The 27,663-nt window shown below is 39.2% G+C and overlaps 1 protein-coding gene, 1 long non-coding RNA gene and 1 other non-coding gene across 11 annotated transcripts in view; 2 read left to right on the top strand and 1 right to left on the bottom strand.

Moving 5' to 3' along the window:
- Positions 1-22,281, top strand: part of MRTFB (myocardin related transcription factor B) — a 72,136-nt gene extending 49,855 nt beyond the window's left edge. For 4 of the 6 annotated variants that reach the window (XM_032703572.1, XM_032703571.1, XM_032703573.1 and 1 more), the window contains 9 exons: positions 4,299-4,439; positions 5,468-5,715; positions 7,231-7,384; positions 9,269-10,294; positions 11,673-11,795; positions 13,416-13,574; positions 13,858-13,995; positions 14,835-14,895; positions 16,851-22,281. In XM_032703572.1, the coding sequence (XP_032559463.1) occupies positions 4,299-4,439; positions 5,468-5,715; positions 7,231-7,384; positions 9,269-10,294; positions 11,673-11,795; positions 13,416-13,574; positions 13,858-13,995; positions 14,835-14,895; positions 16,851-17,389 (2,589 nt within the window). In that variant the 3' untranslated portion in view covers positions 17,390-22,281. Of the gene's footprint in view, positions 1-4,298; positions 4,440-5,467; positions 5,716-7,230; positions 7,385-9,268; positions 10,295-11,672; positions 11,796-13,415; positions 13,575-13,857; positions 13,996-14,834; positions 14,896-16,662; positions 16,818-16,850 lie in introns of those variants that run through there. The other 2 variants (XM_032703576.1, XM_032703575.1) reach the window with 2 other exon arrangements.
- The window catches only part of LOC116794692, a 73,386-nt gene extending 47,351 nt beyond the window's left edge, over positions 1-26,035 (bottom strand). For 3 of the 4 annotated variants that reach the window (XR_004359854.1, XR_004359855.1, XR_004359858.1), the window contains exons 1-2: positions 25,755-26,035; positions 23,779-23,873 (exon numbers count right to left, since the gene is read on the bottom strand). This is a non-coding gene — a long non-coding RNA (uncharacterized LOC116794692). Of the gene's footprint in view, positions 1-18,274; positions 18,583-23,778; positions 23,874-25,754 lie in introns of those variants that run through there. The other variant, XR_004359856.1, reaches the window with a different exon arrangement.
- Positions 26,036-26,230: 195 nt separating this feature from the next.
- TRNAT-CGU lies at positions 26,231-26,302 on the top strand. The gene has a single exon. It is a non-coding gene; the product is annotated as a tRNA-Thr (tRNA).
- Positions 26,303-27,663: the final 1,361 nt, after the last annotated feature.

Raw genomic sequence — 27,663 nt, 5'->3', positions numbered from 1 at the left:
ATTTGTAAAAACAGTAATGAAACATCAGGTGCTACAAATTAATTTCTTTTATCTTCTGTGAGCTACTGAAAGCACAGGTTTATATGCACAAGCATAGTTATCTGGATGCTTTCTAGAGTTATCTTGTACAGTGCTTGCTTCACAGGTGTTTCTCTTCACCTTGGAGTTAATCAGTAAGTTTATTCATTAATGAGAGACCCTGTTTATTTAAAGGTTACTATATTTACCTTAAATAATTATTCATGATGTTTTCTGTCATACCTCAGCTAGTCCTTTTACACTCACTAAGAGCAGTTAAGAGGAGAAGGCTTTGCTTTTAACTAGATTTCTGCAGCTGGGCAAGTCCTGACCCTCAGCTCCCATTTCTCTCAGTCAGCCCATTTTCCTGATGTACATAAACAAAAGCAGCTGTATTATCACAGAAAAATAATTTATGTTTCAGATTGATGCATTTTACCATACTATTCAAGTTTATACTTCAGTAAATATTTCAGTAGAAAGACTTGGTTTTTTGTCATAGCATTATATATTTGAAGTGACTTACAAATTATGTCAGTGCAATAATATTGCACTCAGCTTTGTGTACCTGGTACTCTGAAGACCATGTAGTCTTGATGACCATGGACACTTGGCAGCTGAGTAGTTCAAGGTCTGGAATTGCTCTCCTTGGTTTTCTTATTACCACAGTAGACAGAAAAAGTATTGCAAAGTTCATGTTCAAAACCAGTGCTGGACACAAAGTATGGCACTTCCATTTTATTTGGGTTTCATGTTGAGAGAATATAATTTGTGTTGGATAAATTGAAAACAAACCACATGAAATTAGATTCCTAAGTAACGAGTTAGGTTCCTAATGGAGAGTTAAATAAAAACACTCGAAATAATACCAGCCAAAAGCTTTTCAAGTAGGAAGCATAAGAGAGATACGTGATTACAGAAACAAAGTAACAGAGCACTTGAATGTGATTGAAAAAGCACTTCAGATAGAACTTCAGTCCTTTGCTTATGGATTTCATAAGGTATTACAGCCACTTCTGTGAGAAGAGCAACATGAGAAGTTGCTCTTTTGCAGAATAAAACAGATGCTTACCTTGTTGTTCCTTCTGAAATAAAGAGCAACAGCCCAGCAGGTCTCTACAGGAGATGTGCCTGCGAATTGCTCCTTTATTCTTTTAATTTCCTCTGATAAATTTTAAATTTTATTATGATAAAAATAAAAAAAGCATGTTTTGAAAGCAGTGGAGCGTAGCCAGAGTTCTTTGCAAGGCTTCCTCCTCTGCACATTTCCAGACCTCAGAGGATGTAACATAACTTTGAGAACTTCAGCTCTTGTTGAGTGGTGACCTAAAACTTGCTTTAACCCACTATATTTGCATCTGGGAAGGATTAGGCATTTTAACCACACTCTAAACAGACGAAATTGTGGTGCTCACAATTCACAAGACATTAAACAGTTCTCTTCAAAACAGCTGAAGTGTTTTGCTTGATGGCACAGAATATAATGACTGTTTTCTTAATACAGTCACTGTAGCTTGTTGACCTGCTAGATGCTTGTTTGCATCCAACAGAAAAGGTGCAGAAATCATATTACCTGAAAAGAGGGATCTATTCAAATGAAATAATTGTTAGTTTATACAGTAATCAAGTTAAGAAGTCAAGACCTGTTAAATTCAGTTTTTTGAATTTGAAGACATGTAAAGTGAATTATATGCATGGTTCATTACTTCATCTCAGACTTGCAGGTAAAATTGGAATGTCTGTAAAAAGCTTTGTGTTTCATGTAGCCATTAACCCTTTGTAGGTGAGGATAACAACTAATGTAAGGAAAAAGTAATTTACTTTGGCAAGAGGAGAATGTTTAACACCACTGTTTTCACACAAAGTGAATTAAAGAGGTGATTTGTTTTTTTGGTAGTGGATGGTTTTATTGTTGTTGGTTTGGTTTGGTTGGGTTTTTCTAATTTACTAACTTTTCCAGTTTTGAGAGTTTTGTTGTGCTGCCATCATGGATTTGTTTTCATAGCCTAAAAAGAGTAGCTCAATATGTTTGAAGTCAAGTTATTCATTTGGCTTCAAGAAGGATCAGAATGATGAATAGTAAAAGATTATGTAATGAATAAGCTGAAGTAGCAAACATCTAAAATGCCTTTTAATTGGGACTTCATGAGAAGAAAATTGAAGAAATAGAAAATCACAAGGTCATTAGAATTCGTCTGTGCTTTATGGTAATATGGTACATGACACTTTGATTCAAAGACAAACTAAGTGCTTTTTTAAATTGTACTGCTCTAACTAGAATATACCTTTTAAACTTGATAGCAACAGCAGTGCAGGATGTTGGAATACAGCATCCAGAACCCTTTTTCAAAGGCTAAGTCCCTCTAACATCCCTTGGCAATTCTTGTGCAAGTCCAGCAAATAACAGACACTGTGTAGATACCAGATGCTTTCCAGAGCAAACACTTTGAAACTTGGAGATAAAAATAGAGACATTTGTATCCTTAGCCCACCACCACAGACTGACACAACCCCAGGACAGGCACGTGCACAATGTTTCAGTGACAGGGCACATTAAATCTTTAAGTCCTTTGTGGTACAGTCTCATGAAAGAATAGTAGTAGAGTATGGGAAGAAATGAACTGGGGAGAAGTACCTGTTGGGCTTAATCAGAGTGCAAGTCTTAGAATTAATTTCGAAGGGATGTTTACTGATAAGAATATACAGAAAAAAGAAGGGACTTTTATAAAAGGAACATTGTACTAGGTGATCTAACTACTTTCTTAAACAATGGAAATGCAACTGATCTCATCTGTCTGGATTTAATACTGTATGATATTAAACACTAGCAAAACTGAAGATGGAGATTACCAGAAATGAGACACAAAGGGAATTTTTGGGTTGAAAGGAAATTGGTAATAGTGTCTATGGGAGTTGATTTGGGGACATTCTGGTTTCATGTTACCATTAACAACCTTGACGTAAGAATGGGTCACCTAACAAAAGTAGGAAGCATAGTCAGCACACAGTTGGATTGTTATTCTGCAGAAAGAGCTGGCTGATGTGGCTTTTAGGAGAGAGATGGAATTGCAATAGAATGGAATAGTTCTTAAAAAGAAAAATACGTAAAGCCTCTCCTTCCAATGAGAAAGGAATGTGGAAACCTGGGGACTCCTGACTCCAGAGAAAACTGGGGCAGAAGGCAGTTTGGGTGCAGTGTTTGGCAGTGACTGTGAGCTGCTTTAAAATCACAAGTGTGTCAGAAGAGATAATTCCAGTAGAGGTGTTAATGCCACTGTAAGGATCCAGTGAGACCCTTCATGGAATATCCTGTACTTTTTCCAATTACTTATATCCAGGAAAGACTAAGGAAAACTAACACAGTCACCTGTAACAGGTAAGGATGATCAGAGAATGAAAAATGTCTTTGTGAGAAAAGAATAAAAATTCATTCATATGTCTAGGATCACAAGGGCTGAGATCTGTTTATGTACAGAGTCTATATCCCATCAGAGGGATATTCACCACAGAAGGAAATTTTAAGGTTTTAAATCAGAAAACAATTTCAGTTCAATAAAAATAGATATGACAAATTTAAGCTGAGCAAAGTTTGATTTTAACGTAGGAAAACTCTGGGGAGTTTTCTGGTAGGGATAGTGGCACCAGGAAAAAAATAATAATGAATTTCTAAGCCTATATGAAATTATAGTAAGTTTATGGAAGAAATTACACACGTTTGTAACATCAAGGGAACAAACTCCTGGATTGTACCTGCACAGTATCTTACACTTGTGCTGGCAGTCAGGTACAGAAATGCAGAGGTGGGGTTCTGTGAAAATATATAGGAATCAGTGTCTTCAAAATATACCTGCTGTGCTGCTGCTGAAACAAGAAGTTTGTTTGCCTGTGTTGATGTCTGACCTTCATGAAAGCAATGCCTATCTGGCAGTACTTGTCTGGGTGCTAAGATCCTCCTTGTGTACACAAGATTCTGACTTCATAGGCAGAAAAAATACTGAAAGCCTCACATTTCTAGTGATAAAGCAGTGTTTCCTTAGCAAACTAAGAAGTCAAGGTAAGAAACTGGTTTATTTGCTATGTTTGAAGTATGCCAAAATGTGCTTCATAGAATACTTGTAGGCAGGTACATGAAAGAGTTCTGTTTTCACCATTCCTTCTGAAAATATTTTGTGAATTTGCCATGATAGTAAATTGTCTTAACCTTTTCACCTTTTTTTCAGTTATTCAGGTGGTGGATGTTTTTAATGTTTCTCTTTTTCCTTATATTTTTTTAATACTAGTATCCACCTTTAACCTCTCCAGTTCCTGAATTTCTCAAAACTCCCTCAACAATCGAACAGCACGTCACACGTTCCACTGCTGCCACCACCCTGACCACAAACACTGTCTCTGCAGCAAAGCCTGGGCCAACCTTAGTGAAGGTGGGTACTGTACCCTTGGCATCTGAGGGCAACATTCCTTATCTGTGTCCTTTTCCAGTGCTGTGTTTAATGGAAAAGTCCATGAGTAACGTTAGAGTGCCTGTAGCTAACAATTAACTTCTGCCAGTGGTCAGGGGACACACAGGGTTGGTGACTCAAAGCTTTTGTGTGCTAAGGTCAAGTAACACTTGTAGGGACCAGCTCATTACTCCAAGAGGTCCTTACAGTACAGCTGGCAGATGTTTTCATGTAGAATTATGCATTACATTGCTTATGGAAGCAATTTTTAGGGAATAAGGACAGTACCGACTTTTGACTTTCTATTGGTGAAATGAATCTCTTCTAACCTAGTTCTCTATGGAGAATAATTTAATAGGATTTTGCATTCATAGTCTACCTGTAACCAAACTGGTGAAAAGCACTGCCCCTTTTCCAAAACTATTTTCTTAGTTGATTTAATGTATAAGCAGAAGGCATGAGAGAAATTACTGTATCCTTCTATTTTAATATCTGAAGAACATACTCAGTTCTCTTTCTGCACTGACCTGGCCAGCAGCACAGAAAACCATTTCAAATACAGTTAGGGGGTTGTGTTAGAAGATGTCTGTAATGTTTCATTTCAGTAACTTTGCTATCTTCAGCTGTGTAATGCATATATGTATGTAGACTTCTACTAACTACCTGAAATGAGCTCAGTTCATTTACCAGGATGACCTCTAGTCGTGAATTTCTAGTATGAATGTGGCTTTATCCTTTGAAATCACTGCACTCGTAGCAGCTTACTTAATGCAGGACCCTAATGACAAATTCAGATATCCCCCAGAACAGGCTGTGTGTGGAATAAATGTGCGTGGATCAACACAGCATTTCTGTTTGGGAGATGGTTCTTTTGGGGAGGTCTGCAGGGATAATTGTGTTCAGCAGCTCTTTGCAGTGAACGTGCTCAGCATGCCTTATCTCTGCACCAGGCATAACTGCTTTAAATCACATCTGTTGTAGCTCTTTCAATCTTTTCCATCCATAAACAGCAAAGCCACCCAAAGAACCCAAATGATAAACATCGGAGCAAGAAATGTAAAGAACCCAAGCCAAGGGTGAAAAAATTGAAGTATCATCAATATATTCCACCTGATCAGAAAGGTGAGAAAAATGAGCCACAGATGGACTCCAACTATGCTCGTCTGCTACAACAGCAGCAACTGTTTTTGCAGCTGCAGATCCTGAGCCAACAGCAACAACACTACAACTACCAGACAATTCTGCCTGCACCACTGAAGTATGTGAAGCATTGTTTGTGTCCTTTACAGAAAAGACATTTACATCAGTTATAGGCTTAGTGCTTTACAAGGAAATGTGGTTTGCAATTGTTGAGATCGTTGGAACCCAAGAAAACTTAAATGGCATTGTGCATCACTGGGGGTATTATTTGCCTCATTTAACAAGGTGATGAGGTGGTTCTCTTGTTAAAATACTCCTGAAGTCTGATAAGCCTTGAAATGGTCCTAGTTTTTTTTTGTGTTTCATGGAAACAGAACCTCCTACCTGTCAGATGCATATTTTTCTGACGAGATGAATATTTGAAACACATAAGTTTTGACACCATTGTCATTCGAATATGTCATAGGTAGGCAGAGCAGAAGAGGTTACAGAGTGTCTTTTACAATGATACACACTATTATTGTGGCTTCATTTTCTTTTGACATCAGTTTCACAAAACACATTCTTGCTGTTTACAGTAAGACATAACAGTCATTTTAAATTAGATAAGATCTGTATATTGTTTATAGCCTCATCTGTAATGCTTATATGATTCCTCATCAGTGTTGATCTTTAGCACTGAACAGTGAGAAGTATACTTGCTGATTTATAGGCAGAAGCAGTCAGAAAAATAAATGTTTAAAGAGTTGCCAGCACCCCAGAGCAGAATGAGAAGCTGATTATCTGCAGTTTCATTCTCATCATCTAAGACCAGTCATTTCCTAGAAGTGCTTAAAGTGTAACATGCCACAGTCACACAACTCCAAATTAAATGACTTTCAACTGTTTTTTAAATGAGTTTTCACTCAGTTATTTTTCCTCAGCAAGTGAGGCTAGAAAAGTTAAAGCTGCCATCTGTGGTTGTATTTATAATTACCATGTATCCTAACATTTGGCCTAGTGGTGTTTCTGCCTGCTTACCCACGCTTCTTATGTTCCATTTACTGACATTTCAGAAACATTTCTGCAGAAATCAGCTGAACCAAATAAAAGAGCTGACTTATGGTACCCAGTGTAAATGATGGCATTTTTAATTTTTTTGCCATTACTTTGAGATCCTTGTACAACATTCTTTTGAGTACAGCTGGTAAAAATACATCTTCAAAGTAAACTGCCTGACTGTGTATGAACGTTGGACATGTATGTAGGGTTGATACACAAAGTTCAGTATTGTGGGGTTTTTTTATTGGTGCCAAACAAAAAACTAAGTAATTGTCCTAGCTGATGATTAATTTGTGTAACTTGAGTTTGCAGTCCACAGTATCCTTCGGGGATACCATGACAACAATCAAAACTGTGAAGCATAAATCAGTACACTTCACAGAAAATAAAATATCAACATACTACTCTCTGTTATGTTTTCTTGTCTGTTTTGTCTTACATTTAACGGTAATGTCTTATGTTAAATATGTATTTGTAAAAAAAGTTAATTTGTCCATTAGCTTGATAGACATTAGATTGAGAATTTCTTGGTTGAAAACATAATATAATTAGCACTGACATTATTGCCCCTCTTTTTTCTTATTACTCGAAGGCCACTGAATGACAAACAGAGTAACAACGGGAACACACCACTGAACACTCTGAACAACAGCACCCCCACGTCAGCTGCCAGCTCCCCCAGGCAGAACAGCAGCGTTCCCAGCAGGAAACCTGGGCCTCTGCCTTCCAGCCTGGACGACTTGAAGGTAAAAGATCAGAGGGATCTGTCCGTTCCTGTGCATTACTGTAGGGCATTACTTGCAAACTGTGACTGGCAAGAATGTGCCCAGTTGTTGTTACCAATGAAAACTGTGCTTTCCTCCTAACTGTTTAGAATAAGAGTGTCAAGTTTTTCATATACAAATCTTCTAAACTTAAAATATTTAATATAGCTTCCTCACATGCATATGTTCTAGAAATGACATTTCTTTCCCAAAGAATTACAAGAGGAAGGATTTCAGACACATTGTATAGGTTCCTCATTTTGATCCCTTGGGTAAACTATAAGGTTCACTTCATGTGACCTTTTAGCCCAGGCAGATTTAAACACTGGAGCAATAGTTTCCTCGTGACAATTTCAGTGTATCAATGCAGAGGTTTAGTTAAGCAGCATAAATTAAAATTGCCCTAATAAAAACGTGTTCAGAGAGGTCAGTGCTATAAAGCCAACACAGAAATAACGCCAGTAAAAGAGAATGGAAAATAAGAGATCTTCTTACCAGAGTTCAACACATCATCTGAAAATGAATGCTAGATTTTGCAGAAGTTTCTTGAAGTTATAAATAACTGTGTAAATTGTTTAAACTGCTCTATGAAGGCATTGCATAGTATTTTGTGCCTTCAGAAATACTTTAACAGGAAATCATACTGTGGGGGACATAAAGAAAATGAACCTGAAGCAGCTTTTGTGGAGGTTTAAGATTCAGCTCTTTGAACAGCACGGACAGGCCAAGCCTGAGCAGCGGGGTAGGGACATCTAGTGGGCACTTCATTCCTTCCTCCCTGCCTTTACCAAGGGCTGGCTTTGTGAGGGATGGGAATGAGCATTGCTTTAGTTTTGAAGGGACAAAAACCACAAGTTTTGGAAGGTCATATGGTGGTGGTTTTACCACGGAATGAGCAAAGTCAGTTGTGATTAAGAGTTCAGAAATGAATCCCTGGAAAACAGAAAACTTAGAGCAGACTGGGGGAAACAGCTGATAGTCATTGTTAGGTAGAGAGTTACTTCACAGAAAACTGCTGTGGTTTTTAGAGATGTAAAATGTATTGCTGTGACTTTTCATCATTTCTAAATCACAAGGACCTCCAACTTAAATTCTAGACTGGCTAAGGACTGAAATATTCCTGAGGATCTTTTATTCTAATAGAGGTAGCTCTAAGACACATATAGCCCAACTGCAGTTAGCTGTGGTGTATGTTCATCATAAACAGAAGCCAGTCATTGTGACTGTTCTTTTTTAATTGATATTTTGAAGCACATAATTAATTTACACTCAACACATTTGCACTTTGCTTTTTCTGAAAGCTTACTGGAAAACAGAACGTTTTTCTATCAGAAATTAATTTTGACTCCTTATACTGTCTCTGTTTGTAAAAGAAACCCAGATGGCACATAGCTGTAACTGTCTGGTTGCTAATTAGCAGGAGAGCCTTTTGTGTTTGATGGGTCTATTGAATCATCCAACTGACCTGATAAAGTTTCTCAGAAACAGATCTGTGTCTTGGTGGTGTAGCAAAGGGGTTCAGTGCTTTTATCAGCAGCACTGCTGCCATCATCTACAGGTTTGCTTCTCAGGTTTTTAGCTCAGAACTGGAGCTTTTTGTGCATTTTTCCATTTTGAACATTTGTTAAAAATCATCATAAGTTTGCTACTGCTCTTTGTACAACTGAACACTACTAAGATTTTGGCCACTTAGACAGTGGAGTAGGTAGCAGGTCATGGAAATGTGGTCATGGATCACGCATGCTGCCAGAACCCAGAGAAGGAATAACTAGCAAAAAATGATTTTTCTTATTGAGATGTAATAAAGTAGAATGTATATCAGCAAGTTTAAATCTTTTTTTATTATCATGCTTTATTTTATTTCAGGTAGCAGAACTTAAAATGGAGTTGAAATTGAGGGGATTACCAGTGTCTGGAACAAAAACAGATCTCATTGAGCGTCTGAAAAGCTACCAAGATCTTAACAACAACGGGGTTGCTACAAGTACCTCTGTGACAGTAACCACTTCTGCTGGGGCCACAGGTAACACTGGGGAAGTGACTGTGGCATTTCCTGTTGCAACACTAAATAAACCAGTGGCTAATACGATATCCAGCTTCCCCGCAGAAAAAACATCTACTGGACCTGGCAGCAAAATAGTAAATACTGAAAACATCAGCTCTCCTTTGCCTATATCCCCCTCTCCCTCGGAACAGTCGAGTCTAAGCACAGATGACACGAGTATGGCCGATACTTTCACAGAAATGATGACCATGATGTCGCCGTCGCAGTTCTTGAGCACTTCCCCCCTCAGGGCAAACCTGAGCGATGACAACCAGAGCCGCGGCAGTGGCACCATCTCAGCCATAGAGCTGGATGTGGCAGAAAAGGACCGCAAGCTCCAAGAGAAGGAGAAGCAGATTGAAGAGCTCAAAAGGAAACTGGAACAAGAGCAAAAACTTGTGGAAGTATTGAAAATGCAACTTGAGGTTGAAAAACGGGGACAACAGCAACAGTCTCAGACTTGTGGGAATTCAGCTGCTTTGGAACAGAAGCAGTTCAGTGCTGCTGTCAAAGATGAAACTGCTCCTGCTGACTGCTCGAGCACCAGTCCATCCATACCTGTGGCCAGCCATTCCTTAGGACAGTCAGTGTACACTAGTGGCCAGAATCCAGTTGCCAAAAAGGCAGTTGTTATCAAGCAGGAGATACCCGTGGCCAAAGCTGAACCTCAGAATGCCATTTCTCAATTTTATGTTAATCCACAGAGGCAGCCTCAAACTGCAGTTGTTGCCCAACCTCAAGCTTTATTAACTACCCAAGGGACTGCACAGCTGCTCCTTCCACTGTCTATCCAGGGACCGAATTCTGCCACTGCAGTGCAGCTACCAGTTGGAAACATCAAGTTGCAGGTAAGGGGGTTTCTGTTTTTCATCATGTAAACTGCATGGCACTAGTTTGTAATTTAGTATAAGTAGGTAAATGTACTACTTTTAAGATTAACTTAAAAATCAGGCTTAGCCTGTTTCTGCTTGAGAGAAGAGAGTAGAAAAACTTAAGTGCCACTCTCCTCATATCTGCTTCTGGTACTTGCTTTCTTTGCAACTTTTGTTCCCAGATACTCTTTCCTGAAAAGCAACTGTCTTACTAGGTACTGCCTCCATGCACAGTTTGCTTTATATCAGCATATACCAGCACTTTTTTACCTCCATATTGTAATAGAGAGTTACGATCCCAGTACTTTATTTTGAGGTCTACCTGTTTGCAGAGCATGTGTGAACTTCCTTCTGTGATGATGGCTCAATATACTTAACATGTGAATGCCAGGCTGTAGAACTCCCATGGACTTATAAAAAGAAACCATGGTTACACAAATATTATTTCTAGGCTGATTATAGGTAGTATCACAGTGAATAAATACAGCATAAACCAAGACAGGTTATAAATGCAGAGGTATAAAAGTAATCTGACCAAGCTGAAACAATGTAAGCTGTTGGTCTAAGGTAGAAGTAAGCAGATACTTCCCAGTGGCTCTGTTGGGACATAACTGGATAAAATCCCCTGCCACTCACCTGGCTACTTTGCCAGCAGAGTATTCTTTCAGCTCCAGGTGTCCCTGGCTGTTGTGCACGCTGTGGGCTGAGACCTGATGCAGCACATGCACCATCATATTCAGCAATCCCCACAGGGGATGGAAAATTCTGCTGGGGATGGGCCCCACAGTCCACAGTGCAAGATCTACACACCCAGATCTCCATCTGAATTGTTCTAAAATCCTGGTAGAATTCTGTAAGAACATTAAGCAGCTTGTTCTGGTATTTTACTTTACTGATATTCCAGAAGGTTTTCCACTACCAGCTGAATTTGTCTTGTGAGGCTAGACACACTTCTTGCCTTTCACTGGCCATTAAAAATTACTATGATCTTCTTAAAAACAACCTTTTTCTTGCATCATCAGTTTTGTCTTCTGGTTACTCAAACACAGTTCTTATAGTCCTTTCTTACTGATCTATGCCCTCTCTGTCCCTTGTTGTTTTCATTGCTATCCACTGGACTCTCCAGTTTGTCTTTATCTTTCTTAAACTCTCTTGGCAAAATAAACATCACCTTTTGGCTGGGAACTCACCAGTACCAAACACAGTAACAGTTGTGTTTCCTATGCACAGTTCAGGCTCATCCTTCCCAGAATACAGGCTATTGCTATCCTGCATAATTAGTGCAATAGATTTTTACATGATGTAAATTACTGTGAGATACAAATAATGCAAATATTTTATCTTCATCCTTTAGGCTCAATCACAAGCTGGAATACAGACCCCATCACAAATACCAGCACCTCAGATGCACACTCCACAGTCAAACCAAAACCCCAGCACGCAGCACACACTCGGTCAGACCCAGCAAGTCAGAAAGGTTTGTGGATGGCAGTAAGCATTAAGATAAATAGTTGTGTAATCTAATTCCAGGCAGCGCTTTTAGAATCTTTTATGTGTCATCTGTGTTATATATAAATGAGCAAGTCACCTAACACCTGTACCATGTTTTTGTGTGTGATACAATGGGCTTCTAACTTCCCTTTCCAAAAATTTTTTTAGGACTCTGTTTTTCAGTTGCAAATAAATACATAAGTCTAAAGACTTTTTGTCTTAATGGCACTCTTAGGGCATGGCTCTCACTATGTCCTTCCTCATGCTTGGTACCAGTGGAGTACCAGGTATTCCAGTCAGTTCCTCTTATTTGCCATTGCCTCAAAATGGAAGTCTTACAGGCAGTTCTCAAGAGAAAACTTCTACCTGTGGCTTCAGAGATTTATTATTTTATAGAAGTTCCTTTTAGTTTTCTTACTTTTCCTTGTGGATTTCATCCTTACTTATGAAGAAAACTATGGACTCAGATACTGAGGATGGCAATTCCAGTGAGCCAAAACTCCACTGTACCTCTTCCTGAGGAATGCAGGGAATTTAGAGAGAGATCCTCCTCTTCCTCTCTACCCAAAACAATGAGCTCTGTAATGTCCCGTTCCAACAGATGTTCATCAGCACTGGATGTACAGTTGTGAGTACCAATCCAGTCGTGTTCATATGGTAACTGAGAGCAACCCCTCAGCACCAGAAAGAAAAGGTTTTCTCCTCCTCTGAGCCTCTTCCAGGCTGACCTCTGTGATTAGGAACTTGGAGATTAGATTTGGACCTTTATTGTTTTCTTATCAGTGCTATTGATTATAGGACTCATATTACTTAGGACAAGGAGGATTTTCAGCCTGCCTCGAGGAATAATTGAAATTCAAGATGAAGAGGGTAATTGCTACAGTATGTCGTGCAACTGTTACAGAATATCTCAGCCTTCAAAGTTTATATTCCAGTGCATCATGAATCCCATGTTCTGCTGTGATTTGGGGATTGTACCTGTGCAGTGTCACCTAATCTGCTTCTGCTGGGGCTCTAGTTCCAGATAAGAATTGATCTTAGAAGGTGAATGATTGTGCCTTGCCATTCTCTAGAGAGCTGGCTAGCAAAGGGGAACACCACTCAGTGGGCATCAGTAGCCTTCAGACAGCCTGTTCAATCCATTTGGCACAAACCAATTGTTCTGGCTTAAAAGTGGCACCATAGGACAGGTGTGGATACATGTACCAGTTTGTATCAGGCCAGAAATAAGTTCATGTTAGTGACTGTCCACTAGGTGGGGAAATCATGGATATGCTATTAAACTGTTCCACAGTCTTTGGAATGTGTTTTGGAAAAATTATATTACCCTTTCCTCATGCTTCCTGGGAAGTCAGAGGAAAATATTTCTAGTTATCAGTGAATGAAAGCGTGTCACAGCACAGAGCTTCTTTCAAAGGTCAGTTGTTCTGGATTTACAAATTACTCCTTTGGAGGGGAACATCAGTATAAATAACATTCACTTAACAGGGAATTTAAGCAAGCAAGTACTTCAGAAGAAATAGTTCTCATTAATGTTATTTACCCAATGTTACTAATTTTTTTTTAAAACCCACAGTCTTAAGACTGATCTGTTAATCTCTTACAGGTTTTTCCACCTACCACATCAAATGCAGTGTTTTCCTATCAGACTGCACCAGTTACAACGCCGTCACAATCTTTTATTAATAAAACATCAAACTCTAACATTCACACCGGTGGTAATCAGGTCTCCCCTGTGCAGAATGGACCTGCTGCTCCCAGTAAGGTAAGGTCAGCCCCACAATGTTCTGTACAGTTCAGTTTTATGTTATTATTCTTAAATAACGTGACTGTGTATGTACTGCAGTTCACTCAAGGAAGAATGTTTTGTAGATTTTAATAATGCTTATAATGTGTATATGTGTGAGACACAAACTCTCATTTCACCCCTCTGATTACCTACGCTAATATGTAGATTGGGGTGATAAAGTAGAATAATCTGTACACCTTCACACACCTTGCATTCCCTGAAGTGTGTTATTTACTCCTGACTTTGTTGTTTCACACAGCCTGGCTCTCCATCCCAAGCCCAGCCTTACATTGTTCAGCAGCCCCTCTTCAACAACACAGTGTCCAAGACAAAAGATCCTCCTCGTTACGAAGAGGCCATAAAACAGACCCGCAATATTCAGACACCGCACCGTGAGGTTGTTATTTTCTCCTGTTTAGTCTATTAAAAGCATTGTTTTTCTCTAGAATTATCAAAACTATTGCTTATTTTAGGTTTGTTTTAATTTGGTCTCAAGATTTTCTAACATATCTTCTTATTATTTTCATAACTGTGTTTAACTACAGAACTCCCATTTCATTATTCTTATATTAGAGCAAGTTTTAAAACACTTTTAGTTTTGAGACCTTCATAAAAGTTTTCACTTTTTCTAGACCTGGTATTGAAAGAATGGGTTTGTGGGGGGTTTGTTACCTTTTGCTTAAGGTTCATAGAATCATAGAATCAGATATTCAGGAGACAGCTGATGATCAGGAGATGTTTAAAACAGAGATAAGAAGTTCCTGAAAGCTTACCCCCTCTTTAAAAAATAAAGGAACATAAATTACAAATTGGGAAAAAACCCCAAACATATCCAATAAAATGTATCTTACATGATGGCCATTCACAGACTACCTGTGAGGGAAAGTAGTTCAGGGTGCACCACCCAAAGTCCTGCAATTTTTATTGCCCTAGTACAAGACAGGATTAGTAATTCTCCTCTGATCCCTAGTTTTCTGCACCTCTGGGTTGCCTTCATGAAATCTTGGTCATGCTTTTCAGATTTTTTTCCTATTCCTTTGTACTTGAACAGACCACAGGGATTACAAGTGTCTCTCCAAACTACTTCTCTGTTTTCTAGATTGACAATTGCATACTAAGCATTTTAGTCTTGATCATAAGTTATACTTATGTACTGTTGAGAGAAGCCAGGAACAATCAGCTTAGGAAAAAATACTGCATGAAAGAGAATAACCCTGTTCTTCTCCTGCACTGCAGATTTCCAGTGCACACAGTCAGCAGATGGATGACCTGTTTGATATTCTCATCAAGAGTGGAGGTAAGCTCATGGACAGCTGTGGCATGTAGAGATTTAAAACCTGGTAATAAAAACTCAGTGCTACAGTCAAACAAAGAATTCCTTCAGGGAGCAGAATTAGAAGCTATCTGGCCTGGATGAAGTTAAATTTCTGAAAGTTTGCAATAAGTACCAATTAAAGAAAAGATTTACCAAAACTCAGAGTCAACCTGCTGTGGAATTTCACTGCTTGCCAATTAGTTCAGGGAGACCTTTGCAACGTGAATAATCTGTACAGCACAGCATTCAAATGATTAAAGTAACACCTTAGAGTAGCACAGATACATTTTATCAACATTGGAAAAGTTGAGCAAGTCCATATAATGTTTATTGAAATCATAAAACAAATAGAATAAGGTAAGAGTTAAAGCATGTTGATACTAAAATTTCATTAAATATAACCACATCTTATGAACTATAAACATCAAAGGTACATTTCTGGGAAAAGTGTGTATGAAGTACACAGAGACATGAATGAATAACAACGTTATATCAGCTAAAATAAGAGAGCTACCAGAAAGACACAGAAATAAGTAATATAGGAAGTAGCTTGGCAATAAAAGGAGGCTTTCAGGCATAATTAGGCTTGGTAGACTAAGGAGCCATTACAATACTGGGAAATGCTGTGGTGCCCAGCAGTTCAATTAACATAATGTTTTGTAACTACTGTCATATCAGGATCTTGACAGCAGTGAATGCCAGGACAGAAGTGACTGATTGTAGGCTCCTAGAAGATTTTAGCCATATTCTAAACATCAGAGCTTTTTTGCTTTTTCAAAGCAAACCACAAAGTCAGCTGAAGAAAACATTAGCAGACAGTGGCAAACGGAGATAAGTGACCTGTGCAGTGAACAACTCAAGCTAAATTAAAAAATGCTTTCAGTGCTTTTATTAAAATATTGCCCGGGTAGTTCAAAGAAGTTCTGCCTCTGGCACAGGGAATGCAGGAAACATTGGTGTGCTTACTTCAATATTTGCTCTGTTACGTTACTAAACCTGTTTGATCTGAAAGGAAACTACTGCTCCATATTTGTGAAGTTGCATTAAAAAAGCAGGGGATTCCTGATCATCTTAATGAAAAAACAAAGTAAAGCATTCAGGGCTCTTGCACTTAATGTAAGCAAGCACTGCACTGGAAAATGTTAAGTTTACTAATCTGTTTCAGGAGAGTGAGAATGTCTGTTCAGTAACCATTTAATAGATGCTCTTACAGGTTTTAAGGACGTGGGTTTTTGCTTGGAAAATTAGCACAGAATATATTGTCAGGTATATTTTTGCTGGTAGAAACATCACCTTGTGCTAGAGGATTTATTTGCATATCCTGGTCTGTTTTATTTTTAGACTTCATTCACATCTAAGAATAAATTGGAACTTATGCTTTATTTCCTTTTATTGTTACTGCCACTACCTTACATGGAACTTCTTGACAGAAGTGTAGTTTTAGTTCTAGAACTGGGAATAAATGCATCCTAATCACACAAGTTGATCTCTTGGACTTTTAATTAATCCAGGTGGACACAGTATTAACAGGGATGAAACTGAAAATTGGTTTGGGTACTCGTCTCTAAATGAGGAAATGTGTTGGTACCATAATTATTCTAGTTTGTCAGAAGAACAATAAACATGAAGGAGGTAAAGCTAAATCTGGATTTATGTTCCATTTTTCATCAATATTCATATAGTAATTGGCTGAAGTATTACTGGAAGCAGAACTCTGGAACTTGTTTTAAAATACTTTATTGTTCACAGAGTTCCTGTCAAAGGCTGATGTGTACAGTGTTAGTATTGTCAGAGCAGCAGAGTGACTCCTACTCCATTTGCTGTGGGTGCATCCCAGAGTGGGCAAGGAGGGGCTGAAAGTTGTGAGCATGGGGATGTTATGTCATTACCTTTTCTGAATTCAACAGTGGTTTGGTTTTTTTTTTTTTAAATTACAGAGATTTCCCTTCCAATAAAGGAAGAACCATCTCCCATATCTAAAATGAGACCAGTAACAGCCAACATCACTACAATGCCAGTGAATACAGTGATATCCCGTCCACCCCCACAAATCCAAATGGCCCCTCCTCCTGTGTCCTTAGAACCAACCACCAGTCTGTCTATAAGTTTGGAAAACCAACTCGAAGCCCTCTTGGATGGAACTTTACCATCAGGTAATGAAATTCCTCAACTGACAGGCAGTAATGAGGACAGGGAGTCCTTTTCTCTAATTGAAGACCTCCAGAATGATCTTCTTAATCACTCGAGCATTTTAGATCACTCTCATTCACCCATGGAAACATCTGACCCACAGTTTACCACTAATAATTCTTGCCTGTCTCTTGACCTTCCCGATACAAATTTGGACAATATGGAATGGCTGGACATTACAATGCCCAGCTCCTCATCTGGACTCACCCCTCTCAGTTCTGCTGCCCCGAGTGTGTTTTCCACTGACTTTCTAGATCCACAAGATCTACAGTTGCACTGGGATTAAGCTGTAGCCAATGAGAACATGACCTGCAAGTCTCTTCACAGCAGAGGTCCATTATCATACCATCCTGATTGCAGTTCAGATAAATTAGGACAGTAATGTTTGGAAGAACAAATGCTTGAAGCTGATTCCTCATTGATTTTCAAGTTTACAACAGTGAATTACATTATGCACCTACCAGTAATGCAGATCAGGGCCCTCTGAAAGCTGTATTTCACAAGTCCAGAGAGGATGATTGTACTTACCGATTAAAAGTACCCCAAGGTAAATGCATCACAAATATTTAAGAAAGAAGTTATGTCTCTGACTTTGTAATGCTTAAATGAGCAACACAACGTGGCTAAACTTAGTGAGATGTCAGCTGTCTGTATTGACACAGTGAGCAAATATCTGGGGGAGGGGGAGGAATCACTGCACTTCATTGTTCCTGTGGACAGCCTGAGCCAGGGTCACAATCCATTGGGAGGGCAAAGGCAAGTAGAAGCACTGGCTGGTTCAGTGAAATTTCATATATCTAATCTCTTAATTTGTTCAAGTTGTTTTTATATTTTGGTTTTGTGGTTTTTAAAACACTTCCCCCATTCTTTAATCATGAGGGAGGAATTTCACTGCATCCAAAGGGATATTAAGTGTAACTGCAAGAAATCCACTGTAGCTATGCCAGGTAATATTGAGAACACTGAATTTTCTATAGCAATGCTCTGGATTAAACAGATAGGTTTTAATGTGTATATCAGACAGTTATTTGTATACTCTTTTAACATTACATAGCTTATTTTTGTGGACAGAGGGGAACACAGTGGTCTTCAAACAAGAGATTACTCTAATGGAAATAAATATCCTACTTTGCTTTGTGTTTGAGGATATTTGTTAGATCATTGAATCCAGTATCTCAGCAGATTAGAACAGTTTGAGGAAGTAGAAAAGTTTAATTAATGCTTTTGTACACTATGATCCTGCAAGCATCTATGCAAGAATAGGCCCAATGCCCCCAGTAAAAGATGTTTGTAGGATGAGATCAAGTTGCAGGGGACAGTACTGACAGGACAACCATCATTTTTTAATGAGTACTTTATCTATTGAACAGTTTTGTCTATCACTACATAACATCAGGGAAGCCAACAGAGAAGCTGCTCAGTGAGAATCCTAATAGTATCAGGATGTACTGTTTTGTGATAAGAAGGCATATTTCATACCTGAAACAGATAATAGCAAAAATTAAGCTCTTACCTCACAGCACAGCACATGAAAATACTATTTTTTTAAAGCCCTCAGTTGTTGTCTTCAGAGTCTATTACGAAAGCAGTTAGAAAGATGAGCAAAAAATGCAAATAGAATTAATATACTTTGATATTCTATGGTTGTCTCTCAGGTAATAGCTGTTAAATGTTGCCATAGATGATGGAGGCTGATAATCAATCAAAATGGGAATTATTTCTTACTAAGGAATTCTTAAATTAAGATAAAAGGAAACAGTCCCCTGTTTCCTGAAACAGGGAAACGTGGTATGTTTTCTGGTCTGAAAACTGATCTCATTGCATCATTCTTTCTTCCCCTAACCTATAAAAATAATGTTTTGTAGGAATTCATTGTAGGAATGAATGAACAAATGCCCTGAAGCTTTTGCTTCCTTCTTAGAATAATGACATGTATCAAAGAAATGCTGAAACCAGAAAGTAGCTGTTAACTATACAGCAACCTTTATCACATTTTTAAAAAACACAATCAGTTAACATCAAACAAAATCCTCTTGCCAAAAAGTTTGTGGAATTAACTGCAAATTTATATCTCCAGATACAAAGCAGTCTGGTTTACTACTACTGCAGAATTCCATTGGCTTCAGATAAAATAGTGGATTATGTCACTGATTCAGGGTTTAACCCCATATCACATGTTTGCATCATATCACTTACAGCACTTTAAATCATTATATCTCTTCACTAGTTTTACTGGCCAAGATTTACTTCAATATGAAACTAAGTACAGCAAAACAATCAGTGGAGATTTTAATTACACCAAGCTGAAAGACATATTTCCTTATTCCTTCTTGCTGTGCCTCCAGTACTTGAGTACAGTATTACATGTGGACTGTCTGCCTTAAGCTTTGATGGTTTAGGACTCTTTGAGAGCATTGAACACTCACATTCAACTTTTTGCATTCCTTTTTACCATACTCTCTTGGGAGCTAATACTCTGAGATTCTAAGTGCCCTCAGCTGTTAGGAGAATAAGAATTAAGGACTCTTGGTCTGGTAGAGACAACTCTGAATGAAATCTAGTGTTCTGCAGTGCTGTCAGTTTATTATGTGTGATACACCAGACATCATACCACATTTGTGTGGTTAGAATTATCCCTTTTTGACCCTGCCTTCTGATTAAATAAGAGGCAAGTAAATTGATTTTTAGAGGACAAATTAACCTAGAGCAACTGTACTGTCATTTTTGATGTGCATGTAAATAGAGCTTGAAACTGGCAGAGTCATCTTGCTACCAAACTCTCGTTATTGGCAGTGTAGAATGTTAACTAACCCATAGGAATCTATGTGCAGAAATAAACCCAAACAGTTGAGCTGTCTTGTTAGCAGTACAGTGTAGCTTTCTACTCTTTGAAAAAAAAAAAAAAATAAAAATTAAGGGATCATTTTAGTTTCTGAAGTACAACTATTCTAGTGTAGGGAATGTGTGATTACTTTTTTGTACATTTCAGAATTGTGTATTAAACCTTATATAAAATGGTTTGCTTTAGACTTTGTTCTGAAATGTGATATGTTTGCCATAGTTGTATATGCCTGTTTATGGCAGAAATAGGTTTTGCTTAGACTTTTGTGTGTGCATGTTTTACATGAACATTTTTGTAGCACAAATACCATACATCTTAGAAATTGAACCGTGACTGTGCAGTTTGACTGTACAGAGCTGAATATTTCTCATTAAGAGAACAGTTGCAAAGGAATGCACTGGCACTACATTTGCCATGTAATGGCTGCAGTGTACTAACAGAATGCATTCTATCAAATGTCTTGGTAGGTCCTTCAGAGTAATTAAGAACACCATTTTATCTGTGTGAAAATCAAAAGTTGGTGTTTACACTTCTAGACAGAGAGAGCTCAGACACGTTTTAAAGGCTGATGTTAATCAGGAGGAGTCACATCCTGCATTCAGTGCAGAAATGGTGTTTGTTACACACTTCTAGTGCCATTCAGCAGCAGTTACAGCAAGGAAGTTTACAGCAAAATTCTGTTTGACATTATAAATAGTTACAAAAGCATTGTCATAAATACAGCAGTTCTCCCTGAGAATAAAATTAATTTATGGCAGTTGTTCTCTACAGAAATTTGGAGTGTAATCCAGCAATGTGGGCTTGCAAAATCTCACCTTTAAAAAGCTGAGGCCACAGCTTTTGGGAAGAATCATTAAATACTGGCATTTCTCTCCCAGGTATTTCTAAATTCACCAACAGGAATCACGTTCAGGGAACGTGGTGATGATCAAAACAGAGGGGTCAGTATTAAACTTTTCTGTTACATAATCTCAAACACCCAGATGCCTCAAAAGTGGAGGCACCACAATTGGAACCCAGGCACAAGCTGCTGAACTATTTTCAAGACAGAGAAAATGCAATCACAGAATCCATTGAACTGGAAGGGCATTATGTAATCAAAACACAGGAAAGCTCACCGATGTAAACAATTATTATTATTATTTGGATGGCATCTTCAGTGTATTATAAACTTAAAGCAAACTCTATTAAAACTGGAAAAAAAAACCTCTTCCACTTATCTCCAGCAAATGTTCTGTTGAAACCCTTTATATTGTGGGCTATTAAATTGCCTTTGGATGACTTCTAGACCTCAGTGCAGATGGTATTTTATGTGAGATGCGTGGAATTGAGTTGCACATAGTACATACATGGCCAATAAAGAGCAGCCATTAAAACCTGAAGTAATCTCAAATATTCCTTTTATACCAGTTTGCTAGGTAAAGTGCAAAAAAGAGACACCTACATCATTCTGTAGTGTCCAATACTGAATATAAAGACTTTTTAAGTTAAAAGTGCATAAATGTATTTGTAGAAATCTAGCCAAAAAAAAAAAAAGCCATTCTAGCTATGAGAGCAAATTCTCAAATAAAAGCAGGGAATGGTTAATAACTATATAATCACATTATTTTTGTAAAAAACACAGCTCAGATATTCAAAAGACAGCCTAAAATAAATTATAATAATATAAAATTTAAATAGGAACCAAAGCATTGCCATTTATATTGCCAAAGGAGGCACTTTGTACTTTGAAGCGTAGGAAATTAAACCCCCAAAAGTGTTACCCATACTTTTTTAAAATCGAGGATGTAGATACTTTCAAAGCTGTTTTTGATGTTTAACAGTACAGATTTGTTTTTGTTGTTTGAGAAATTTGTAGTAAGTAATAGCACAGGCTTTTTTCCAGATAGGATTTCCTTCACAGAACTGCTTGCAGTAGGAACAACGCTAACCCCAGGAGCTGTTCCTCTTCTTATTTTCACGGTCATAATTATGTCTTAGCATCTCATTTTGTGAAAAGAAGAAGACAGACACCTGTCTCTGGGGCCCTCTTCATTTAAGCACTACTTTACTAAATGCAAATTATGGCAATCAGGGCGTCAGTTTATGTATTGCCTTTCTATAAGAAACCATGATGCCTTTGTATTTGCTGTTTGCACCCCTGAAATCAATTCCATACGTTTGAATGCCATATGTTTTGCACATTGTACTGTATATATGTAATGCATACTGTATTTTTATATGTGTACTACATTTATCAAATATTTTGTACATAGTGGCAATATTGTAGCTACTGAGGAAATGTTTGATATTTCAGCATTTTTGCTAAGTGTCTCAAATAAAAAAGGAAAACTGTGTTCGTTTGTCTGTGGTTACTTAAAAGTGAAAAATAACATTAATATTAATGAACAAAAATTCTTTTATGAGTCTGAAACCTCTGGCCTATGTTCCAAGTACCTTTCTCACAAAAAGGAGAAAGAATGAAATCTGCGCTTAGACAAACTTCAAAAAAATGATGATTTCTCTTCAAAATTGGAGCCAAAACCTGTAAGACCAGAGATTTTCTGAACTCTTGGACTTTGGTTTTTTTAAGCAATGCCATTACATAGACTCATAGAATGGCCTGGGTTGGGAGGGACCTTAAAGGTCACGTGGTTCCAACCCCTTGCAATGGGCAGGGACACCTTCCACTAGAGTGAGTTGCTCAGAGCTCCATCCAGCCTGGCTCTGAACACTTCCAGGGATGAGGCATCCACCTCTCTGGGCAACTCATTCCAGCGTCTCACCACCCTCACGGTAAAGAACTTCCTGCTAATATCTAATCTAAACCTGCTCCCAGGTTGAATCCATTCCCCCTTGTCCTGCACTTCAATTTACGACTTTCCTGGATTCTTCCAAGGTTTCCAAGATGTGCTGGTTTGTGGGATTTCATATTTGCAATCTGCATTCTGCTCAACTTGAGTTCAAGAACACCCCAAAGCATTTCCTCAGGAGAATGAGCTGTGAGCTGTTTGCACAAGCTTCTTTTCATGATGAAGCTGCTGCATTTCAATATTTACTTCCCCTTGTGAGGGCAGTCCCTGTGCTGATCACCCATCCTTTCCTCAGAGTCTGTTCTGCACTGATGACATCAGAACTCAGCCAAATATTAAAAACCCACAAAGCAGTAAAGCTGTACAAATTAAAAATTTTGCCCTGTAAATTTCATAAAATACCTTTTCTCCACTGTAGAAGTTTGTAGGCTGTATATGCCACTAACTTACCTTCAGCCATCACACACCGATCACAAATCTTGCAAAACAAGTGCAGCACTTCTGGACTATGCATTTGTGCATTACAGAAATTCCAGCTGGAGTATAACAGAGGTAAAGCACTTGTTTTGGTGCCAACTGGCAATCGGGGGTTTTGATTGTTTTACAAAGAAATACAAACACAAAACTCTCCCTCCCAAACTGTGTTCGTATTAGTATTACGATGTAAACACAATTATGCTGAGTGAACTTCTCCCACAGGCTAAACCCTGGTTTTCAATAAAACCCCAGTTTATTAAAACATGTTCTACAGATGGCCATCCTCACATTTGTCTTTACTCTGTACCACATTAAATGCTCTTTACTGCTGCCTGTTGGCTTGCTGTGTATTGTACAAATGGTGCTAGTGACATATTTCTTAGAGTATTTGTACTGTCTCAAGTTCAGAGATGTTTCTTTCTACTGAGACCTTCCTAATCCAAAATCAAAATAACAAATTAGAGCATCTGAGACCCAACAGCTCAGGTTTGGTTTTTTGCCTTTAAGTGTTTATCCAAAAATGTAACAACTCTAAGAAATGCTTCCCTTCATGTAAAAAATTACCTGAAGAAGCGTCTCCAGCCTTCCCTGCAGATGAAGGACTGCGGGGCCACTCCACCATAGCACCGCATCATTCTTGAAGCCCTCCAAGACAAGTGCTGTGGATTAAAAGTTAAGGTGGTGAACAGAAATGTTCTTTCATAAAGCCAGGACAAAGTGTAAGCTCAAGTAATTGCTAACTGAGGAGCACTCCAGCTATCCCATAACAAATCTTTATAAACTCAGCTGCACCAAATCTACATAAATACAATTATTCCCCAGGATCTCCTCAGAAGAGTTGGGGGATATGTCAAAAAGCTTGGTTTTGTACATGAAAACAGACATCAAAGACTCTCCTAAAGCAACACCTCCACCTCATATGACTGAGGCTTAGGGGAGGAAGGAAAAAAACCAGGTGATTATTTTCTCCTTCCAACAAAATCTCTGATGTTATCTTTTCAGCAATGGAGTCTTCCAAAGACTTTCCTTTAGGAAGGTCATGTTGTGTTTAAAAAAAGGTTGTGTCAGAAGAGAACACTGCATGAGGAGGATTCAGCATGAGGAGAATTCAGCATGAGGAGGAAGGGCTTTCCCATGGAGCTCAAACAAGGGTAATGACCAGCATAAAAGACACTTCCAAACAAAAGTATTCAGACAGCAGAAGGGCAATTACACGTTTTTAAATCAAAATTGCATTTTTAGTTATATAAATTACTGTTGTGATAAATCAGTTCACCATTAAACAGCACTTTGTTTAGACAGATAGAAACAATTTCCCAGGCACTGTGAGGAACTTAGGGAATAGCCAAATTTTGTAAACCAAATCAAGTACTTCCTCCTAATCTACACAGAAGATCCATATGATTTCAATTTGAAGTTTCCATCTCCCCATACAGTTAAGGAAGAACTTAATCAATAGAAGTTTTTTTGCCATTAAATACTATTTCTAATGCCAACCAAATGCATTTATTAAAAATGTAGTGTATTTGAAGAGATAAAACTCATATGAATTCCACAAACAATTCAAACAGCCCCCTTTGCTTCTCCCACCACAAAATTACCTCTCACCTCACAAAGATCCAAAAGCATGAATAAATCAAATATATGTGAGCTGCACAGGAACTGTGATGGCAAGTTACAACTTGCAACTATGGCACATCAACGAGCATAATTTGTAATAAGCCAGTGGGCCAGAAATGGAATGATAACAAGCAAAAAATAGGACTCATCTCCTTTGGGACAGCTATTCCATGGGAGGAGCAAACAGGCTTGACACGGGCTAACTATTCAGTAAGGCAATGTGACACCTTTCAATGCAGGTGCAACTAATTCAAATTGCTCTGTTTGCTCAAACACAGGCAGCACAGAGTTATCACAGACAACTGATAACTTTTAAAGCATGAAAATTTGTTCATGCACTCAAGCCATCAGGCATGAGTTTCCCTGATGAGAGTTCAAAGAACATCCCAAGAGGATACAGAAGTATTTCCTGCTAATCACAGGGTTGGTTCAGCTAGATGACCTTTGAAGGTCTCTTCCAAACAGAACTATTCCGGTTCTGCACCAATTTTTTAATGCACCTGCCTTACAGGACCACCAAATTAGCAACTCTGATCTCGACCTTTACGAAGGTACCTCTGTAATATGTTCACGTGCTTCTTCCACAAAAAAAACCTAAAGTAAAAAACCAAAACCAAAAGGGATATAAAACTTGGGTGTTCGGCAGAAGTTTCTTGGAGAATTTAAAGGGATCTCCATTAAAATAACATTAAAAAAAAACCCCACACCTAAAAAACAAAACAAACAAACAAACCAACCACAAAACCCCCCCACAAACATTAAATGAAAATTAAAAGCTTTGCTTTTGGGTCACACTTGTAAAAATCTAGGAGACAAAATCTAGAGAAAAAAATGTATTTTAGTATCTTTTTTGTTTCCAAACAGTGAGGTTTTGGAGGGAACAGCTACCAGGTAGCGAGTGCGTTTAAGTTAGCATTTACCATTTAATTATCCCAAGGTTTTGAGTTTCTGCTTCTCTTCTCGGGGGAGGAAAGCTTCAGTCCCGCTTTGTCCCCTCTCTCCGAGGTGTCCTGACCGGTCCGAAGCGGCCGCACCGCTCGGGTGCCATCTCCGGGCACGGCGCCCTCACGGCCCCGGAGCCGCTGAGCGCGAGCGGGACGGGCAGAGGGCGGTACCCTCACGAACGGCCCCGCAGCTCCCGGGGACAGCGACAAGGACAGAGGGAGAATAAGGGAGAAAAAAGGAGAAAAAAGGAGGAAAAAAGGAGAAAAAAAGGAGAAAAAAAAGGAAAAAGAGAGAAACAGCGAGAGCGCGAAACACCCACGCTCCACTCCCGGTCCCTCCCACACGTTCCGCCCCCTCAGCGCCTCAGGTGCCCGCGCCGGGGGCGGGGCGGGGGCGGGCGCGCGGGAGTGGCGCCAGCGATAGAAGGGCGTCGGGAGGAGCCCTTAACGCAGGCGCGGTGGCCAAGTGGTAAGGCGTCGGTCTCGTAAACCGAAGATCACGGGTTCGAACCCCGTCCGTGCCTTGGCGGGTCCGCGCGGGCCGGAGCTTTCCCATCATTTTTAGGGGGGGGCGGAGCCGCGCGGAGGCTCCGCGGGGTCGGGCCGGGAGCGCTCCCGGCAGCGGCCGGTCCGCCCCCGGGCGCGTTCCCCGCTGCTGCGGCTCCTGCGGCCCCAACAAAGGGACGCGAGCAATGTCGTGCCCCTCCTGCCTCATGCGCGCCCTCCCTCCTGGCGTCTGCAGAGACAGAAACGTTTGTCTTCGTTTTTAACTGCGGTCCAATCCTGTTTTTTCAAGAGCCCCGCTCAGCTTAGCAAAAGTAGAAGACAGTTTGCAATGTAGCGGCCGAGATCATCCTGTAATGCCACGTTCTTTTCATTGCTCCCCACCCCGCAGCCATGGAATTCATTTAATTATTTATTAATTTGGTTCTGCCTTCTGATTAGTAAACCATGAGGTGTCTTCATCTGTATCACCAACCACTTAGAAGGATTATTTGCAATCTGGTTAGTGTTCACTTCACATTTTCCATTTTTTTTAATAGAGAAACTCCCTGTGACACTGAAAATGGGTAAGGGAAGGGCACCTCGGTTACACTCCAGGAGCCCAGCAGTGTCACCTTCTCCAAGCAGAAGCAAACGCTGGGTGCTCCAGGCACAGCTGATCCTGCAGGATCAGGAGGTCCAACCCAGTGACAGTGACAGGACCAGACACCAAACCCACACACACAGTTAAGGGCTGACAGCACTTAAACCCATCCTAACAGTGTAAATAATTACATTATTACTAATTGAAGGAAATCTTTATTGATTTGTGTTTGATACTTACTTACCATTTGAAATTTCACTCACCGCTGTGTCCACACGGTCGATTTTGTTTTCTTTCTGACAAATCTTCCTCTCGTATTCTGCACCACTGTTGTCAAGAATCAAAATTGTATGATTGCACGAACAGAAATAACTGTCATTAACTATTTACAGTGGATTTTGTAAAATCTGTTAAAAATAAAATGTGTAAATTCTGTTGGCAAGTCAAAATCATCATTCAAGCTGTATTTTGATTTAAAGAAGGATTGTAACCAGTTATGGAATTAAAGAATGGTTTGGGTTGGAAGGGACCTTAAAGACAATCTCATTCCACCCCCCTGCCGTGGGCAGGGACACCTTCCATTAAATTGCTCAGAGCCTCATCCAACTGGGCCTTCAACACTTCCAGGGATGGGACAGCCATCTCTGGGCAACCTGTTCTGCTGTCTCACAGCACACCTTATTCTATATAAAGCTCTTTCCCCCCTCAAATTTAGTGTTACAAAGGTTATCTGACTGTCTTAATTAAGTGTAATTAAAGTTTGTATTTTTTGCACTTCGTTTCCTGTCAGTATTCACA

This window comes from Chiroxiphia lanceolata, chromosome 16 (assembly GCF_009829145.1).
Source record: "Chiroxiphia lanceolata isolate bChiLan1 chromosome 16, bChiLan1.pri, whole genome shotgun sequence".
Taxonomy (NCBI): Eukaryota; Metazoa; Chordata; class Aves; order Passeriformes; family Pipridae; genus Chiroxiphia; species Chiroxiphia lanceolata.
Note: the sequence above shows the minus strand (reverse complement) of the source record. Positions and strands in the feature narration are given on the sequence as shown.